This window comes from Sarcophilus harrisii, chromosome 4, assembly GCF_902635505.1.
Source record: "Sarcophilus harrisii chromosome 4, mSarHar1.11, whole genome shotgun sequence".
NCBI classification, from domain to species: domain Eukaryota; kingdom Metazoa; phylum Chordata; class Mammalia; order Dasyuromorphia; family Dasyuridae; genus Sarcophilus; species Sarcophilus harrisii.
Genome location: NC_045429.1, coordinates 290,155,362 through 290,177,104, shown reverse-complemented (window position 1 = coordinate 290,177,104; position 21,743 = coordinate 290,155,362). Strand labels below are relative to the sequence as shown.

The window sequence follows — 21,743 nt, the reverse complement described above, 5'->3', positions numbered from 1 at the left end:
TATAATAAAAAAAGGAAAAAAATTCAAGAATATGGCACTTTCCTATAATGTCAGATATGTTAAAAAAAATTCAGAACAGAAGAGGAAATCTAAACTCAATCCCCACAAAATTTTTTTACTCTATACTGGGAAAAGAGGGAGAATCAAAGAGTAGGGTGGTGGATACAATGGTAACTGACAACAAAGAGAAGGAAAGACTGATTATTATTTTGCTTCTTTTTTTCCAACAACAACAAAAAAAAAACATTTGTACTAGAGATAAGAGAATAAAAATGAGTAATAACAGTTGTGAACATTTGTATGGTGCTTTAAGGTTTGAAAAACATAATAGAGAGTTGATACTAAAGAGAATCTTGATCATCCATCCTCATTAGAGGAAAGTCACTTAGCCCAGAAAAATTAAATTATCAGAGAATTTGAGGATGTGATTGCTGAGTCACTGAGACACTACAAGATGGGAGACTGGCAAATGTTGCTCTCGTTTAAAAAAAAAAAAAAAGGAAAAGAAAATGTCTACAAACTATAGGCCATTTGATCCCACCACCCGCCCCCCTCTCTCTTTTTTTTTTAAGCAGATTGCATCTTTATCTCTTGAATCTTTAGCCTCTCCCTATTACTTGATTCTCTTTATAAAATTCTTTAAACATGCTTAAATCATTACAAATCTTTTTTTAAAAATTAGATCCTACTATCTTCTCAACATATTGTCCTATGTCTTCCTTCCCTTCCTCAGCCAAATTCCTTGAAAAAGTTCTCTATGTTCATTGTCTTCACTAATTCTCCTTTCACTCACTCCTCAACGCTTTGCAATCTTATTTCCTACTCTGAAACTGCTCTCTCCAGTTACCAGTGCTCCTAATTGCCAAATTGGGTGATCTTCTCTCAGCTTGAAACCTTGGTCTGTCTGCTGTAACTGACAATGGAACCACCCTGACTTCCTAGATGCTTTCTCCTTCTCTGCCTCCTAACTGACTATTCCTTTTCTCAGTTTCCTTTGCTGGCACATCAGATACCTATTACTTAGCTGTGAATGCTTGATGATGTTCTGCCCTAGACTCTCTGCTCTTTTCCCTTTGTTTTCTTTCTACCTCTTATTTTTCTTTCCCTCCCTCTTTTCCCCTTTCTCTTTTCCTCTTGTTCCCTACTTCTTTCTTTCTCTCTCCTTATCAGCCCCTATATATTTAACTATCATCTCTATTCACATTATTCCCAGATCCAAATTTCTAGCCTCACTCTCTTTTTGAGCTTCAGTCCTGGATCACAAATTAGTCATCAGACATTTGAAAGTGGATGTCCTAAAGACATCTCAAACTTAATGTTTCTAAAAGTAAACTCATTGTCTTTACTCCTAAGTCACACACCCACACTCTTTCCAAACTTCCCTATTCTTTATCAAAAGTATTACTATCCTTTTGTATCTCAGATTTGTAAAATTGGTATTCTCCAAGACTACTCATTTTCCCTTACTCAACATATCCAGTCAGTTGCGAGTTCTTTTTGGGGGGAAATAAGGGTGTGGAGGGAAGCAATCAGGCTTAAGTGTAAGTGTCTGACATCACATTTAAATTAGAATCATCCCAACTTCAGGGCCAGTGATCTTCTATATCATCTAACTACTCCCAGTTACCAATTCTTGCCATTTTTATCTTAACATTTTTGGTATCTGACCCCTTTTTCTTCACTCATAAGACTACAATATTCAATCATGTCCTTATCACTTTGCACCTAGATTATTACAACAGTCTTCTACAAAAATTTATCTTTCTAGCTTTGCTGTGTGTTACTTCTCCTTCCATACACAAAAGCATTATATATGGAAAATGATTGGAAAAGCTGAAGGGCAGCCGATTTTAAAAAGAGAAACTGAACATAGTGAAAGACTTGGGAAAATGATGACTAAATAAGAGGAAGATGCCAATTTTTCTTCTCCATTTACTTAAGAGAAGACTGGAAAATGTCAGTCCTAATTTTGAAATTAGGAATAGAGACAGAGCCACCAGAATGAGGGTTTAAGTACCCTTTCATTCAGGTACTACCTTGCTTGCTCAAGCTGGGCCAAGAGACTCTCAGGAGGCTCTAAGTTTGTACCTTCCACCAATAGTAAGTCTCACTCCTGATAACCAAATGTATAAGTGGAAAGCTCTTATCACCCAACCATCAAATGGGAGCAATTAAGAATTCAGCTTCCAGAGTAGCCCTCATCCTAGGTTAGCCCTTATTCCTAGGCAATCGGAGAGAAAAGAATGTAGATCCCAACCTGACCCCCTTCCATGATTTTGGTCATATTACACCTTTCTCTCACATTCTTTGTATTCCAATGACAAGGTCTCTACTATTGCTCAAATAAGACACTTCTTAACTTCAGGCATTTTCACCAGCTGTCTCTTAGAATTAGAATATTCTTCCTCTTCATTTCAGGTTCCTGGCTTCTCTTGTTTTCTTCAAGTTCAACTAAAATCCCACCTTCTATAGAAAGCCTTTCCTGATTCCTCAAAGAATTAGTGCCTTCCCCATATCCTATATTTCACCTCTCCATATACAGTTGTTTTCATATTGTTTCCCCATTAGACTGTAAACTTCTTAAAAGCAAGGATAATTTTTTGCCTTTCTTGTATTCCCAGTGTATAGTGCCTGGCACATACTTGACAGCATGTCTCAGAAGAAAAATAGCTTGGACATAAATTCAACTAAAATTACTGAAAAGGATGAAGCAAGAGTTTTTTAAAAAGGAGTTAAAAATTTTTTTATAAATGAAAAGAGACTTCTTGAGAGGGGAAAAAAGAGAGCTATTAAGGAGAAAAAAAGAATTAATAAGAGAATAAACAGCTTTGTACAAACTCCCTGAAAATTCGAATGGACCATCAGTCCAAGCCAAGGACTTCATGAGATGATAAGAAACATTAAAAAAAAAAGTTAAAAGGTTGAAAAACAGAACAAAATATAAAGTGATTCATAGCAAAACAAGTTACATGGAAAACAAATGAAGAAAAAAAATTAAGAATCACTGAACTAGCTGAACACATGACCAAAAGATAGAGAAAGAGCAAAAGAGAGAGAGTTTAGATATGCCATTTCAAAAAAATCTTAAAAGAAAACTGCCTAAATCTCTTAGAATCAGAGGGTAAAGTAGAAATAGAAAGAATCCACTGGTGACATCCTGAAAGAAACTCCAAAATGAGAGCTTTCAGATCAAAATAAAAATATTGCAAATAGCCAGAAAGAAAGAATTCAAATACCTAGGTGCCACTATCAGGAACACACATGATTAACAGCCATCACTGTAAAACAGTGGAGATCTTGAAATACAATATTCTAGAAGGCAAAGGATATGAATGTACAGGCAAGAATAGCTTACCAGAAAAATGGAGTATAATAGTGAAAATTGGACATTTCTTGAAATAGAGGTCTTCCAAATATTTCTGACAAAAAGGCCAGAGCTACAGAGAAATGCTGATTTCTCTGTAGTCCAAATATAGAAGTGAAGAAAAACATATAAAGTCAAACATAAATGGTGATAAAGGACTAAATAATGATAAACCGCTTACCTTGAAATACATAAAAATGATACATGTGATCTTTCTGACTACTATCATCAGGATTCATCAAGAGAATCTAATTTAGACAAGGTCTGGGAATGGTTCTGTTATGTCTTCATTATATTTTTTCAAAATAAGTCATTCACATTTAATCATACAATATTATTGTTTACTATGTCCAATGTCCTCTTGGTTCTGTTAAGCTCACTTTTTGTCAGTTCATATATCTTTCCAGTTTTTTTAAAAACCAGCTTTTCTTATAGCACTAATCATACTTAGTCACAATCATATACCAAACACAGCTTGTTTAGCCATTCAATTGAATAATTGAAGGACATCCCCTTAATTTCCAATTCTTTGTCATCACAAAAAGAGCCGTTATAAATGTTTTTGAACATTTTTCCTTTTTCTTTAATCTTTTTGGAACCCTATCTTCATGATCTTAAGAAAAGAAGGGAAAGAGGAGAAGAACATTATTAAGGAGAAAGGGAGAAGAAAAAGAAAGGTTAGGGACAATTATCATAAGTGCACATAATCAAAGTGCACAAGTAGATATCTACTCAAACAAGGAGCAAGAGGAAGATGGAAGGAGCATTTGAACCTTACTTACTCTGATCTGAAATGATTAACACACGGTTGAGTACAAAAGTGCCTAACTTATTTTTCAATCTATTTTACTCCTGAGGAAAATAGGAGAGAAAAGGAAGAAGTGGGGAAAAGGAATTAGTTGGGAAGGGAAATTAAGGGAAGGATTAGTTTTAAGGAAAACAATCTCTAAGAATGTATAAAAAATATTTATAATTCTTTTAAGTGGCAAAAAATAGAAATTGAGAAGGAGCCCATTTAAACAGAATGGATGAACAATATATGGTGTATAAATTTGATAGAAAACGATTGTGAAAGAAAACATAGATCTCTCTTCCCCCCAAAAAAAAAACCCTCAAGAAAAATAAAGTTAAAAAAAAGAGTATGCTTCGATCTGTATTCAGACACAAACAATTCTTTCTCTGGATAATAGCATTTTTCATCATAAGTCCTTCAGAGTAGTCATGGATCACTGTATTGCTGAGAATAGCAATCAGTCACAGCTGATCATCCGACAACATTGCTATTACTTTGTATACAATATTTTTCACTTTGTTTGAGTTCATGGAGGACGTTCCAAGTTTTTCTGAGATTATCCTACTCATCATTTCCCACAAAACAATAATATTCCATCATAATCACATACAACAATTTATTCAACCATTCTATAATTGATGACCATCCCCTCAATTTCCAATTCTTTGCCTTGAAAGAAAAACTATAAATATTTTTGCACATATTTTTCTTTTCTTTTTTTAAAATCTCATTTGGGATTCATGCCTAGTAGTGATATTGTTAAATCAAAGGACATGCATGATTTTATAGCCCTTTGGGCATAGCTCATATCTTTTGATCACTTACCAATTGGGGAATAGCTTTAAAAAAAAATAAATTTGACTCAGCTCCTTATATATTTGAGAAATGAGGCCTTCATCAGAGAAACTTGTTTTAAATTTCTTTTCCCAGTTACTGTTGCTAGTATCTCTACTGGGCCTGTATCCCAAAGAGATCATAAAGGAGGGAAAGGGACCCACATATGGAAAAATACTTGTGGCAGCCCTTTCTGTAGTGGCAAGAAACTGGTAATTGAGACTCCATCAGTTGGAGAATAGCTGAATAAGTTATCTTGTATGAACATTATGAAATACTATTCTTCTATAAGAAATGAGCAGCAGCATGATTTCAAAGAGGCTTGGGGAGACTTAAATGAACTGATGCTGAGTGAAATGAGTAGAATCAGGAGAACATTGTACATGGTAACAATAAGATTATATGATGATCAATTCTGATGGACATGGCTCTTTTCAATAGAGAGGTGATCTTGTGATGAAGAGAGCCACCCACACCCAGAAAGAAGACTGTGGGGACTGTGTGTGGATCACAACATAGTATTTTCATTTTTGTTGTTGTTGTTTGCTTGCATTTTGTTTTCTTTCTCATTTTTTCCTTTTTGATCTGATTTTTCTTGTGCAATATGATAATTGTGGAAATATGTATAGAAGAATTGCACATATTTTTTATATATGACCAAACTGTTATTTTGCTGTACAAAAAGAATCAGACTCTGAAATATTGTACTATTAGCTTGTGAAGGAAATCAAAAATGCAGGTGGGCATAAATATAGGGATTGGGAATTCAATGTAATGGTTTTTAGTCATCACCCAGAGTTCTTTCTCTGGGCGTAGCTGGTTCAGTTCATTACTGCTCCATTGAAATGATGTGGTTGATCTCCTTGCTGAGGATGGTCAGGTCCATCAGAACTGGTCATCATATAGTATTGTTGTTGAAGTATATAATGATCTCCTGGTCCTGCTCATTTCACTCAGCATCAGTTCGTGTAAGTCTCTCCAGGCCTTTCTGAAATCATCCTGTTGGTCATTTCTTACAGAACAATAATATTCCATAACATTCATATACCACAATTTATTCAGCCATTCTCCAACTGATGGGCATCCACTCAGTTTCCAGTTTCTAGCCACTACAAAGAGGGCTGCCACAAACATTCGAGAATTGCACATATTTAACACATTTTGGATTACTTGTCTTCTGGGGGAGGTGGAGGAAAGGGAGGGAAAAATATTTGGAACACAAGGTTTTACAAGGGTGAATGTTGAAAATTATCTATGCATGTATTTTGAAAATAAGAAGCTTTGGGACAGCTAGGTGGTACAGTCATAGAATACCAGCCCTGAAGTCAAGAGGATCTGAGTTCAAATTTGACCTCAGACACTTAACACTTCCTGGCTGTGTGACTCTGGGCAAATCACTTAATCCCAATTGCCTTAACAAAAAAAAAGAAAAAAAATAATAAGAAGCTTTAATTTAAAAAAGAAAAAACAATTACTGTTGCTAACTGTTGCTAATTTTCCTCCTGTTTATTCTATTCTCTCTCTCCTTCCACCCTGACCTTCCTCAAAAGTGTTTTGCTATTGACCATCCTTTCCCCCACTATGCCCTCTCTTATCACCCCCTCCCCTTCCCCTAAACCCTTTTTCCTCTTCCCCCCACTTTCCTGAAGGGTAAGATAGATTTCTACACCTATATTAAGTGTGCATATTATTTCCTCTTTGAGGCAACTCTGATGAGAGTAAGGTTCACTCAGTCTCCCTCCTCCCCCTCCTCCTTTCCACTATAAAAGCTTTTTCTTGCCTCTTTTATGGCAGAAAATTTTACATATGGTGCTCAATTCTAATCAAAGTAATGATCAACTAATGATGAAGCACTACCTACCTCTGGAGAGGGGGACTCAATGCAAAATGAGATAAAATTTCTTTTGGACATGGCCAGGGGAAATTTATTTTGATTGACTATACATTTTTTTGTAATGGATCATATTTTGGGGAGTTGGGTTGGAAAAGTAAGAAAATGAATCAAGACAGATTTTAAAAATTAAAATATTTTAAAAACTAAAACAAATGCTTGTTTACTGGATGATTAGCATTGCCACTTGGAAAAGATGCTTAACAAAAAGGAAAGCAGTAGTCAGTTTTTTGAGAGTCAGAAAGAATGATCCCCCCAGTGCATAGCTGATATTCAGTGCTGCCCATGGGGATTAAAATTTCATTGAGTTCTAATCGTTACTCCACAGTATCCTAATGGTCACATAAAGGGCTTCAGTGGTCACATAAAGATGAAGGCTTATAAAGATGAAGTAATTTGCTTAAATACAAATATTTAGTGTTGGAACACCTTTAGAAACCCAGGTTTAATGACTCCAAATCTAGCACTCTTCCCACCATATCATGCTATCTTTCATAAATATTCACTACAGAAAATCTTGCCCAAAGTACATCAACCCTAAACCAGAATCCATAATTGCCATTTTGCCAGGGTAAGTTAAAATTACTGCCTGGGGACAATCTGACATAAACACCTCATCTCCTGTACAACCCCCAATAGTTCCCTGAGAGGTATATTCTCACTATAAATACTTGCCCAGGAGCCCAAGTAACCCACATTTTGCATCAATGACAACAATCCAGAAAACCACATTTTACACCAGGGTATTCAGTCTTTTTCAGAAAGGGAATCTATTCTTCCTTTTCCACATGGGTTCATAATCACTAAACATGTAGGGATGGAGAGTGATGGCTGCTTGAGCTTGTTAGCCAGGCAATTTGCCAAGTCTACCTTCAAGATCCTTTAGTTAATCATGACTGATTTGCTGGAGAGGCTTCTTTTCATGACAAGAAAATTCACCCTTCCCTTAGAGCCATATTCTAGATCTAGAAGTGTCAAGAATGCTATCTGCTGCCTGTAATCTTACATAGAGTACCAGAACTAGATTAAAATGTATTGGGGAAATAGTTATCAAAACATACAATAAAACATGAATAACATTACATTTACAACTAAGCCATGTAAACACAGAGATCCTTATGTATGGTCTGTGGTTATTCAGTCATTTCTAACTCTTCCTGCCCCCATTTGGGATTTTCTTGGCAAAGATATTGCCATTTTCCTTTTCAGTTCATTTTACAGGTGAGGAACTGAGGCAAACAGGGCTAAGCGACTTGTCCAGGGTCACTCAGCTAGTAAGAGTCTGAAGCTAAATTTCAATTCATGAATATAGTTTCCTGATTCCAGACCTGGCATTCTATCCCTAGCTGCCCCTATGCATGGTTCAGTGGTCCTCATTTCTATTGGAGTTTGACATCATTTCATTTTAGATAATACAAAATACAGTTTAATATAACTGACAATTGGGGGTAGCTAGATGGCACAGTAGATAGAGCACCTGCCCTGAAGTCAGGAGGACCTGGGTTTAAATCTGGTCTCAGACACTTAATACTTCCTCACTGTGGGACCCTGAGCAAGTCACTTAACTTCAATTGCCTCAGAGTTTTCATGATATTCCTCCCTCATTCCATTGTTCAGCTAATATTATTTTGAATTGGCATCTATAGAGAAAAGATTGGCTCTGTGAGGAAGAATCCTAACAGGGTACTCACCTCATACATGCCAATATTAGAATTATCTTGGGGCTGGCTGATGCTACACATGTCAGATATACTGCGGGCAACTAGACTTGACCGGCTCCCCTCTGTTATCTGGGCAAAGAAAAGGGAAGAAGAAGTATAAGATAAATGGGGAAGTGAGTAAGGATGACAAATTGTGGGCTGTGATTGAATTAGGATGAAGTTGAAAGTTAAGGATTAGGTTCTGAAGAGAATAGGGGCCAGGTATTAAGGGAGAAAATAATCATCTCTTCAAATGTATATAATTATTTATAGGGCAAAGCCCTTTCATATCCTTTACTCCATTATATTCTTACTGCTTTGAGATAATTAGTCCTCAGGTAATATTATTATCCCCATTTTACGGAGGAGGAATTTGAAGTCCAGAGTGATAAATGGGAAGTATTTTTGGTAGTCACACAGTAATTCAGTAGCAGTGACCACATGGGAATCAAGTCTCTTGACTCCCAGCCCAGGGCTCTATTCATTACCCTGTGCTACTTTTCAGAAAATGATGGGGAAATAGTAGACTAGGGTAAAGAGCCAGTGGAATCAAGGGCTGAAATGATACCAAAAATTTTTTTTCCAGAGCCTCCTATTTCTTTTCCCAGTCTTATGGGGTTAACTCTCTTCCCGACTTTGCACACAGCTAGATTTCCATACCTTTCGGGAATTGCTCCCCTGCCGAGGAAGAAAGGTGATGTCCTCCAGAGTCAGGATCATTTTGTTGGGACCAGAGATCATTTGGGCATGGAGGAGCTGGCGTCTGGGAGCCCAGATGCAGAGAAGTCATTTTGGAAAGGGAAACTTGGGGAGAGAGTAATGGAGACAAGGGGAGGACCACCACCACACCACCCCCTGCCAGGTACAGAATAGAAAATGAGGGCGCTTCATCCCTGTGTAACAGAGCTCCCAATTCCTTCTGGTACCTCTTCTACCAAGGCCATACAACTTGACTAGGACTGATAACAACCCCAACACCCATTCACTTCTCCTTGGTCTTGATGAACAACTTCTTTGCTCTCCAGCCTCACTTACAGAAGATAGAATCAAGCCATCCAAACGCATGGTTCACAGAACTAGGCACAGACAGAAGAACTGACTCATCTATCAACCCCCATAACAGTTTCTACAACAATTCTCATCTCTTTCCTCCAAGTCCTGTTCCCCTTTTCCGTCCAGTTTCTCTTCTTTCCCAGTCTCTGCTTACCGAATGTAATAGGCCAGTGTGGTGACCACCAGCCCCACAGCAACAATGATAAGGATGACAAGAAGGATGAACCTGGGCTCTATTCCTAAGGACAAGAGGAAAATGGAAAGGAGTTCAAGGTGGCAACATTTATTAGAGAGTGAGGAGGAGAAAGGGAAAGAGAATTTGGAAACATGATAATCAAGTGGAAGAAGCTCAAGGAGCTTCTGGTGTGGTAGGGAATTTCCTGGGAGGGAACTTTTAAGATGATCATGAGGGGGAGACCTCATGGGGAATCGAGGGGTCCTAGCAGGATGCTAGGAGAGAAATATTTGGGGTTTCTAGGAAGTCTGAAGCAGAGTCCAGAAGAGATCCTGAAGTGAGGGCAGGACAGTCAACTGAAGAGAAACTGAAAAATCCCAGGAAGAATTACACAGGACATGTGTAGTCTTAAAGATGAAGAAAGGGAAAGAACCTTACCTCCACTGCAGATCACGTTGTGGTCAAACCAGCAAGGAGGGTCAGGACCAGGTCCCCGGCCACCACGAGGAAAGTGGATGGGATTACCAGCATAGCTGAGGACACCCTGAGCTGGATCCAGTGTATATGTGGGGAGTAGCTGGTCCCCCACCCCATCTGTATCCAGTAGCACGAAAGGAGGCTCCTTTGCCCCTCCCACGTCTCCACAGAAGCCAGGGACCTCAGTTTTGGGGAGGTGTCGGGCCACCGCTGCCCCAGAGACCCATCCTCCACCCCCAGTTACTTGTGCTCCTGCCACAGCTCCTGCCAGCAGGTAGATAGCATCATAGATTGTGCCAAAGAGTGGGGATACCTGAAGAATGACAGAATCAGGGGCCATAGCCCAGCCCTTTGCTACATCCCTAACAAGTAGCTGTCCTCTCTCTGTTGGAAGACTCCCAATATTGGGGAACTCAAGGTAGTCCATGACCCTTTTAAACATCTCTAAGCTTGGGGCATTTTTCTTTGTATTTATGATTTCCAGTTAATATTCCTAGTTCCATTCTCTGAAACCCAAAAAAACAAGCCTGTTTCCTCATCTACTTATAATCCTTTGAATATTGTCAGACAGTTATATCCCTCATTATGCCAATGGCCTTCCTTTCCTTGCCCTTCACTTCACCAGTGTCCTTCTTAAAACACTCCAAGTAGGAGGAATCCAGTCAAAGCGGAACACAGCAGGACAATGAGCTCCTTCTTTATAGATGGTATATTTTCTCATGCTTAGCCTAGGCTTTTTTTTCCTCCAGCCTTGTCAGGGTAAACTCACTTTGTGTGAGTTTTAGAGGATATTAAAACCCCCAGTTCTTTTCACATAAACTGCCTACCAGTCATACCCTACCCCCACCCCCTTGTATTTTATGTAACTGTTTTATCTTTTTAAAATGCAAGACATTGCATTTTTCTTTGTACCACATTCCATTTTGTTTGCTACAGGCTAGTTTTGCAGTCCATCAAGGTCCTTTTAGATTCTAGCACTGTTATCCCAAGTGTTACCTAGCCTTATAATCAGACCTAATGCTCCAAATGCGAGAGATGACGATCCCAGTGCATTCTGCTTGAGTCTGCCACCTGGGGAATTGTGTTCAAGTCTACTAGGTTTTAAGAAGGACATCGACAAATTAGAGGACATCCCAGTTTGTATCATCCAGAAATTTGATAAGCATGCCTTTGACTAAGTCATTGATGAAAAAGTGGGAGGGAAGAGAGAGAATGAGACAGAGCCACGCCTCTCCTACTAACCAGGAATCTATCTTCCTTATTGTTTCATATGCTGGGCACTCTTTACTAGCTAAAGAAAGACGGTTTACATTGATTTTATGCTGTATTCCAGTGGTCACTTGATACCTATTCTCAGTGTCTTTCTGCTCCTTCCTTTACTTCCTTCTTATATTGTTCCTCTCTCACTCCATCACCTCTCTGCTTCTAGATCTCCTCCATCTCTGCTCCCCATTATTCCAGGACCCTCTCTTCCTGGCCCTCTGCCTTACCTATTCCCTCTGAGCCCCCACATATCTCCTCACCTCCTGGGGTTTAAGGTCCAATGGAAGCTCCTGTTGCTCCTGGGCCTGGCGTAAGCTGGCTGACACATTCCCTTTAGGGCAGTAGCGGGTTAGCGTGAGCACAGCATCATGAGCTTTTCGGAGTCTGGAACTGTTGTTGATGGGCCTCAGGGCCTCAGGGCCCGGGGGTAGGGCATAGTGCAGAGTGTCAAAGGGAAGGAACACCATTGTGCCTTCTACAAGGCCCAGTTCCTCGGCAGCCTCCAGCAGCAACCGCTGCTCTTCCCCACCCAGTAGAACTGAATGCATCACCATGATCACCACTGTGGAGGCAGACCAGAGGTGGAGAGGATCTCAGGCATCAGAACTCCCTCCCATTTGACTCAGGAGTTCCCCCCATCCTAGTCCTCTAACTTTTCAATCCCTTCCCTTCCTAGATAACCATGCCCTTAGCCATAACTAGGGGAGGCCCATCACTCCCAAGCCTTAAGGTCCTCTGCCATCCCTTATCACAAGAACAGATTACAACTCGCTCCCTCACCCAGTCCCAAGACTAACATCTCCATGGCTCTGTTGGGTCCATGCTTCTCCTCTGCTGGGGCTTACCTGTGTGCTCTCACTCCCACCTACTCTCCCCCCCCCACCTCTTTTCAGGGGTTAGGGATTCAAGGAATGTTTGCCATGATCCAGATTCCTTGGGGGACAGGCCATCTCCCTTTCCAGTGAGATGACACCTGAACAAAGTTATCCAAGCCTCCCCAAGTCCAAGAATTGTTCCTGCTTTCTAGAATTCTTAATTGTAGCTCTTGTCTATACCTTTGACACTGGGTCCATCTCTAATTCTTTTAAGGGCATTCTTGGCACTTTCCTGGTCCGTAGTCTTCAAGGTGGTCACCATGGTTACAGGCAGGCCTTTCCTCCGGAGACCCCCAGCAAGGGCCTGGCCAGCCTCTACCCACAGGTCCTGTGGGGCAGTGACTAGGGCTACCGTGGCCCAGCGAAATGCTCGCAGCAGGACATAAAGGACGTCAGGGGCTAGGGGAAGGGCAGGGGCTGTGGTTCGAGCTTCCCCTTGCGGGCAGCTCCAGGGCACCAGAGGGACCCCAGCTTCTTGGGCCAACAGTTCAGCAGGATGGCATGCAGCTGGATTCACAGGGCCCACTAGACCAGAGACACGGGCTAATGAAGGAGATAGGGCCCCCAGGGAGCCTGAGGTGTGACAGGGCTCTGGAAGCAGGATGACCTCAAACCAGGGACCACCTTCCAGGGCTTGGTCATGGTTCACGCGAGTAGCAGCCAGTCGGGCAGCCAAGTGTGGGTAGGCCCGAGAAAAGATAGGGTCACACGTCCAGGGGCCCAATATACCTACTGTAAAAGTGGCAGGGAAGATGGGTGCAGGGAGAAAGAGAAGAAATAGAAAGAAAAGAGGGAAAGGGAGAGGAGGAAAGCACCATGGAGGGTGATGGGAGAGACCATTTATGGGGGGGATAAGCATGATGAGACAAAAGAATAATAGGGTCAAAAAGATAAGGGAGAAGATGGAGTGGGAGCCATAGTGGGACAACTTGGGAGACAGATAGAAAAGATAAAGGTCAAAGGGAAAGGGTTACGCAGAAGGAGAGAAAAAAGGAGGGAACAAAACCATCATTTGAGATCCAATTTCCACCCAAACCATTCCTTATCATTATGATACCTGTTCCCCTACTCTCCTGTCTCCTCCCCTTACTTTCTTTAATCCCTTAGCATCTCAAGGCTAGGATAGTCCTTTGCCTACCCCCTACAGAAGTTTACCACTACAATAACCCCTCACCCCCATCCCCACACACATATACAAGGAATCTGAAGGCAAGATTGAGGAGCAAGGTAAGAACAGATAATGTTTGGTGATATTTTTCCCCACCTACCCGTCCACCCCCCACTGCTTCTCTATCCTGTATCACTTTTCTTCTCTCTTCATAGCCCCTTCCCCTCAGCACTTCTCCTGGAAAGCCAATTCCTATTCAACAACAGCTATCTTTCCCCCAGTCTAAAAAATAAGGGTTTATCCAGGCTAGATTCTGACCTCAGCCCACCTCTGACTTCTTCCCAATTTTTTCTATGGGACCTTTCCCACTTACCAGTGGCTCCCAAAGATTCAGCCCTTTCCTGGCAGTTTAGGGGTAGAAATTAAAGCCCTTAGCTCTTCTTCGGTCCTTGCCTCTCTTCTCGACCAACTGGGCCCCCAGTTGGGGAAGAAAGGACACAGATAGTACACAGCTCCTGGGTGCTCTCTCCATAATCTCCCACATATATACTCATAAACTGATTAGTAGCTGTGGGGCCCCCAGAGGGAGAAGGGACAAGAGATTAGCTGGAAGCTGAAACAGTGAAACAGGCATCTGACTCTGAGGTCCTTGATTGGTAGCTATCACCCAAGCAAAGGCTCAGAAAGGCACCCACTTCTGGGGCATCTTCCTCCCCATGGTAAGTCATGCCAAAAGCAATTCATTGCAGACAGAGTGCCTTCCCAGGGATCACAGGAAGGACTTAACTGTTAACAGAAAAGATAATAGGGTTATATACCATTTATAAATTAAGTTATGATAGGTAAAAATAGTAAAGACCCTCCAGGGTTTACTCATTTTCTTCACTCTTCTGAATCCTTCTATTTCTTGCTTTCCACTTGCTCTGATTCTAACATCCTGGTTCAATTCACATTGTCTTCTATACTTGAATTGCCCGCTCTCTTGTTCTTTCCTCAAGCCTCCTTCAATATCTCTTCTCCTCTCTTTTAGCAGAGGAACCTCCCTCAAGTTAAGAAAGAGATGCTATGATCTCACTCTTTTCCTGTATTCTATACCTTATAACTCTTTTGTCAGTCAGTCCCATCTCATGTCTTCTCTGGAAGAAAGCACTCAGTATCATTTCTACTATCTCTGTAACTGCCAAACTCTCTCTAATAGTTACTTCTTTAATGTACAGGTCCCCCCATTTAAGAAGCCTCAAAGATGGTGTCCTTTTGACTTTCCTTTCACAGTCAAACTCCTAAAGAAAATTTATATGTGTGGTGTGTACATTATATTGTTTTCATTCCATTTGCTCTCTTTCTTAGCACTTTGCAATCTGTTTTCTTATCTCACTATGCAAATGAAACCTTATTTTCCACAGTGATCAGTAACCTCTTAATTGCCAAATATGGTGGTCTTTTTTTTTAAAAACAGCTTTTTATTTACAAAACATATGCATGGGTAATTTTTCAATGTTGACCTTTGCAAAACCTTCTGTTCCAAATTTTCCTCTCCCCTAGATGGCAGGTATTCCAATATATGTTAAAATATATGTTAAATCATACACACACACACACACACACACACAGAGTTATCTTGCTGCACAAGAAAAATCGTATCTAGGGAAAAAAAAAACTGAGAAGGAAAACAAAATGCAAGCAAACAACAACAGAGTGAAAATGCTATGTTGTGCTCCACAGTCAGTTCCCACAGTCCTCTCCCTGGGTGTAGATGGCTCTCTTCATTACTGAACAATTGGAACTGGTCTGAGTCAATTCATTGCTGAAGATAGCCATTTCCATCAGAATTGATCTTCATATAGTCTTGCTGTTGCCATGTACAATGGTCTCCTGGTTCTGCTCATTTTTCACTTAGCATCAGTTCATGGAAGTCTCTCCAAGCCTCTCTGAAATCATTCCGCTGATCATTTCTTACAAAACAATAATATTCCATAGCATTCATATACCATAATTTATTCAGCCATTCTCCAATTGATGGGCATCCACTCAGTTTCCAGTTTCTTGTCACTACAAAAAGGGTTGCTCCAAACATTCTTGCACATATGGGTCCTTTTCCTTCCTTTAAGATCTCTTTGAGATATAAGCCCAGTAGTAGCACTGCTGGGTCACAGAGTATGCACAGTTTGATAACTTTTTGGGCATAATTCCAGATTGCTCTCCAGAATGGTTGGATTCTTTCACAACTCCACCAACAATGCATCAGTGTCCCAGTTTTCCCTCATCCCCTCCAACATCCATCATTATTTTTTCCTGTCATCTTAGCCAATCTGACAGGTGTGTAGTGGTATCTCAAGAGTTGTCTTAATTTGCATTCTCTGATCAATAGTGATTTGGAGCATCTTTTCATATGACTAGAAATAGTTTCAATTTCTTCATCTGAAAATTGTTCATATTCTTTGACCATTTATCAATTGGAGAATGGCTTGATTTCTTATAAATTTGAGTCAATTCTCCATATATTTTGGAAATGAGGCCTTTATCATAACTTTTAAATGTAAAAATATTTTCCCAGTTTATTGCTTTCCCTCTAATCCTGACTGTATTAGTTTTGGTTGTATTAAAACTTTTTAACTTAATATAATCATAATTATCTATTTTGTGATCAATAATGATCTCTAGTTCTTCTTTGGTCACAAATTCCTTCCTCCTCCACAGGTCTGAAAGGTAAACCATGTTCTTTTAATTTATTTATAATATCATTCTTTATGCCTAGATCATGAACCCATTTTGACCATATATGGTGTTAAGTGTGGGTCAGTGCTTAGTTTCTGCCACAAATGTGGTAGTCTTTTTTTCAATTCTCATCTTTATTTTTCCATCCCTCTTCAATACTTCAATACAATTATACATCCTGAAAATACTCATTTATTCCCTACTTTTTCCTCTTATCTGTTCAACTATTCTTCCCCACTCTCACTTTGCTAACTTTGTGTTATCTATCCAAATATATGTCTAAGAATGTCTATTCTACCTCTCTGCCTTTTCTTTGAAATCATCCCACACATTTCATTATTCTTTCAAATGTGGATGACTCCCAGTACAATATGTAGGCCCAAGTCCCTCTCTTAAGCTCCTATTCTGCATCACCAGCAGTCTAGCAAATATTTTCCACTAGATATCTTGGGTTGTTGTTCAGGTCATTTTTAAGACACGTCCAATTCCTTGTGACCTCATTTGGGATTTTCTTGGCAAAGATACTGGAGTGGTTTCTCATTTCCTTCTCTACTATGCCACCTAGCCACCTCAGTTGTTATTTCTGTTGTTATTTCAAAATCAGCATGTCCAAAATGTATCATCTCTCCATGTAAATCCACATCTCTTTCAAAAGTCCCTATTTTTGTTAAGGACTTACAACCTGAGTCATCTTGAGCTCCTCATTCTCCCTTACTTTACTTATTGACTCAGTTGCTAGACTTACTCATTCTACCTCAACAACATCATATGAAGCTTTCTGCCCATTCATCTGACTACAACCCTGATTCAGATTATCATTGCCTCTTACCTGTATTATTGCAATACTCCTCTGATTGATCTTTTTCCCTCAAATCTCTGCTCTTCAACTATCATTCACATAGTTGCCAATGTGATATTTATAAAGCATAATTCTTTCATACCCCTTGCCCCTGAAAAGCTCTAGAGATTCTCTTGATTCTAGGATTCAATACAAACTCCTCTGCCTGGCATTTAAAGCCCTATAATACCTATCTCCAATCTGTCTTTCCAACATTATTAGATATCCTCAGTTCAGTCAGCTGAGCTTTCTTGCTGAATCTCAGATGAAACATTCCATTTTCCATTTGCACAGGCTTAGAATATTGGGGTGCATTTTATTCTTAATTCTGTTGCTTAGACTCACTAGCTTCCTTGAAAGATAAAACCAATTCTTCCCCTTCTACAAGTGGGATGTTTTTGAATCTCTCCCTACAGTCTGATAGTGCCTATCCACCAAATTTAGTTTGTCTATATTTTACATATCACCTATGTATGTACATATTGTTTTCTCCCATTGACTTTGATTTCCTTAAGTGTAAAGACTATTTGACTTCTGCATTTATATTCCAAATGCCTAGCATACTATCTGATACATTTAGGTGGTTAATAAATAAAAATTGATTCACTGACTACATAGAACACTATGAATAGAACCATCACTATAGAAAATACAAATGGAATGTGACCATAAAGGGATGCTTTAAAAAGGAGGGTAATATTGAAGGGTGTCATTTCTTTTGTCTCAAGCTCTCACCAAAAAACTTATGGGATTTTCAGAACTAGGTAACCCTATATCCTGGCATTAATCTCTCTCAACACAGAGATCCTAATATTTCAAAAGAAAAGTTTGTTTGTTTTTAATAGGGAAAGAAGACTCAAACCTTGGTTCCCAAGCTGATTATCTCAGTTTATTTAATTATTTAATCCAATCTCTTCATTTAACCAATGAGGAAAAGTAAGGGAAGTGATTTGCATAAGAGGCCAATCATCAACTCTCTCTCACAGAATGTATTTCCCCATGCCCTAGCTCTACTAGTCACTTAAGGACACTGCCACTGTCTCTGAGTAGCCTATGTATCACAACTCTTGCCAGCTAATCACATAGACCCAAGAAAATTGCATCAGATCTGGGATTCCTTTATACTTGAGCTCACCCAGGAGAAAGATCTTATGTGATCTTAAAGCTCTGAATGATAAAGGCCTCATGGCACAATAGAAAGAACTCTGGATATGTAGTAAGAACTCAGGTTTAAAATATTCCTCACTACGAGGAACTCCTGCTGTTCCCAAAATAATATTCCTGGGGAGAATTGCAATGCTTCGTTCTACCTTTCCCTTCTACGAGGGAATAAATCAGACTATATTAGCTCCTTAACTCTGGAAATCAGTTTGCCTCTCATGGCAGGGTGAAAGATTCCAGAATCTAGGGACTCTAGTAACATGTACTCAAGTCTGGAATGTAACTGAGGGTAAATCTAGCAGTTTCTCAGGGATGAACATAACCCAGGCAAACCTTGGGGGATATTGTGGAGGCAGCACTCTCAAATCTGCTTTGCCTGGGAACTGCGTGGGCATATTGCACCAACCCAAATGGCTTTTCCTTTTACCCTGGCATTTGATAAAGAAAGATTGAGTCAGGAAGAATTAAGTCAAGGACAATAACTGATGAATTCAAGGCTAGAAATCTACTTCTGGATTTGAGTCCTTCCTACTCAGGTGAGTAAATATTATTGGATAAATTATACTAGTGAAGGGAATAGCAGAGTACTTAGATGCTATTAACAGAATGGCATGGGAAAATAGAATGACTCTGGACAGGTTATTAGCAGGAAAAGGAGGAATGTATGTTACAACTGGAGGTAGTTTTATTCCTAGCCTTGTCAGAATTAGCAGAGAATTCTTTGTGAGGAGATCTGTGCAGAAGTTAACAGACTTTTATGAAGTGGAGTGTAAAAAATATTAGCCAAATTTAAAGGGTATGAAAACCAAATTATTTTTAAAAGAGGGGAATTGTGAGGAATGAATAAGCATTTATTTGGTTTCCACAAATGAAAATGAAATTTTATAAAAATTAAATTGGAGAAATGAAACTTAAATTAGAAAACTGAAACCCCCATGGATATCAAAGAATAATCAAGAGTAGAGGGCATTTTCCCAAAAAAGAATCTTAGCTTCTTAGCAGCAGGGACTGAATTTTGTAATCAGGAGAGGTGGCCTGAGATTTGAAAAGAATCTTTTGTTCTTTTCCCCTAGCCCTTCTCTGTTCCTTTCCCCTTCTGAAATGTTCTTTTGGGGCTGGGGTTATAATGAGGGGTGGAGATTCATACCTTGTAACTTCTGTAACATCCAATTAATGGGGAATCAGGAGAGGCACTTGTGCTTCAGAATTGGAAATAAAATGCTGCCTTTGGAGTTTCAAAGATGTGCCTGCTAACCTAGGCACCCATTTTTGCAAGAATGTAAAATAAATCTTTCCTGCATTCATCTGTGAGTTGGTGGAGCTCTTCGTAAGATATTTTGTTTCTTATATTATCTAATGATAGCTATCTCTAAGGTGGAGGGGAAGGAGGTGAAGAAAACTTTTTTTTAAATAATTTTATTGCATATTTGAAAGGAATGGCAAGTTGTGCATAGTAGATTTGCAGTTTCATGTGCAATCATCTCTTTTTATTGTATGATTGTTTTATTCCATAAATTAAAATTGAAAAATATTATCTCAAAAAAATATTCCTCAGGGTAATGAAGTAAGACTGTGGACTTCCACTCTCAACCCACATATGCACTAGCAAGTTGCCTCTCTACCTTGCATCTGCCCCTCAGAGTAGGGATAACCTTCAGGGAAAGTGGGATCTTCTAATACTATTGGCTCAAGCCTCCAACCAAGTATGTTCCTTCCACTATCATCACTAGTGATTAGCACTTCAGTTTCATATAACAGTGTGATATCTTTTCAATATAATTCATAACCAACTAACATCAATTAAAAGGATTATTTACTGAGAACATAGAGTAGGAATCATATTTTATTACTTATTGGTAGCTGGCTCCTCATTCAGGAAGTGATTTCCATTCAACTGGAGATCTGGGCCTGGGGACATTAGCTTTCTTTTCAACCTGAAACCTGAGCCTCAGATTTTCTTATTAAAGGATATTTCTAAACTCCTAATCCTTGCAGAGGTCTGGAGTAGGGCATAGCTGCGTGCCAGCACGCCTGCACGCTGAGAAGACATTCTCTTCTCAGAGAAAAACCTTGTGCTGGGACTTTGCCACTTTGCCAAAGTCAGTCTTTCTAGCAAAGTCGGCTTCTCATCCTACAATAAACTTCCCTTTTGCCCTAAAACTCTTCTGGTTCATGAATTCTCTCACAAAGGACCTGTGCCGACCAAAAGGCACTGCCTCTGACTGCCACTAGAACCCCATCAATATTGAGACATTCTTCCAGAAGATTAAGGGCTCAAACTGTTGACATGATGTCCTAGTTGTCTGGGTATGAAGTAGTAAAGACAACCCCAGGGGTGCCCAGAGATTTGGTTATTGAATTACAACAGGAGAGGCAGGTATCAGCTGAATTAACTCAAGGAATTCTAGAATCTTTCCTCATTGAATATCTTTCTCTTGCTTTAACCAAATATGTCCTTTTCTGTTTATTAGGCAATCAATCAGGCAATAAATGTTTATTAAGTACCTACTATGTTCCATTGTCTTATTTTGTTCCGATAATGAAATTATTGTACCAGGATTGAGTCAGGCTCAGCATGTAACAAAAGATAAAAACAGAATATGAACTGGAGGTATATTCTCCCCTACTTTCACCCCTGGGGAGAATGGATTCAAACTTCAAGAGAGCTACTACACATCTCTCTCCCATAACTTTATAAAGGATGTGCATTGGAACCAGCCCTTAAGAAGGAAAGATATCAACAAGTGGAGATGAAGACTTTTAAGCAAAAGAAACAACTTGTGTGGATTATAGAAAGATGGTGATATCCTATAACTCTGACCAAATCTCTCCCAAATTGGGACTTAGTAGATACATCACTACTAAAAAATAGAAAGAATCACCAGTAGAGTGGAAGAAGGGACCCCAAACTCTAAAACTTCTTGAAGGAAAAAATCTCCTTCAACTCTGTCCCAGGGAATCAGATCAAGTAGTTTATCTAGATGGGATTGGTTCAGTCCTAAACTAAAGAATCCCAACCCTATTGAATTAAAGAGACTCATTCAATTCTATTCAAATTCCAGCCCAAGCTGAAACCCAGCTTGTAGTTAAAAAGAACCAACTTGGAACAACTCCTTGCAGAGGTGCTGACATGCCATGCTATGCCAAGGAAGCCTCTGCCCATATTCTCTTCCAGAGCTACACTCTTTATCCTTACCTATTTCCCTAATGAGACTGTATGCCTCTGTCAGGATTTTTTTATGCCTCTCTGTCAGGATTTCTCTACTAGAAACTTAATTTCCCAATGACAATAATAAATCTCTTTTATCAATCTAGCCTTTTTGGGTCTGTAAATTCCTTTACAGAGAATCTCTGTGCCACTAGAAGAGGGTTCCCCAAAACTCCCTACCCTTGTGCCATATCCCAAGGGGGTATAGGGGAACCAAACCTGTCTATTTGGTTCCCTGAACCCCAAACCTGCCACTAGACCATATCATTAACTCCCTGACCACCAGAA

At 39.6% G+C, this 21,743-nt stretch overlaps 1 protein-coding gene across 1 annotated transcript in view; it reads right to left on the bottom strand.

The window, feature by feature from the left end:
* Positions 1 to 13,284, bottom strand: part of GUCY2D (guanylate cyclase 2D, retinal) — a 37,244-nt gene extending 23,960 nt beyond the window's left edge. Inside the window, exons 1-6 of the mRNA XM_003768758.3 lie at positions 12,606 to 13,284; positions 11,811 to 12,112; positions 10,249 to 10,600; positions 9,790 to 9,874; positions 9,243 to 9,345; positions 8,574 to 8,672 (exon numbers count right to left, since the gene is read on the bottom strand). Of these exons, the coding sequence (XP_003768806.2) occupies positions 8,574 to 8,672; positions 9,243 to 9,345; positions 9,790 to 9,874; positions 10,249 to 10,600; positions 11,811 to 12,112; positions 12,606 to 13,284 (1,620 nt within the window). The remainder of the gene's footprint in view (positions 1 to 8,573; positions 8,673 to 9,242; positions 9,346 to 9,789; positions 9,875 to 10,248; positions 10,601 to 11,810; positions 12,113 to 12,605) is intronic.
* Positions 13,285 to 21,743: the final 8,459 nt, after the last annotated feature.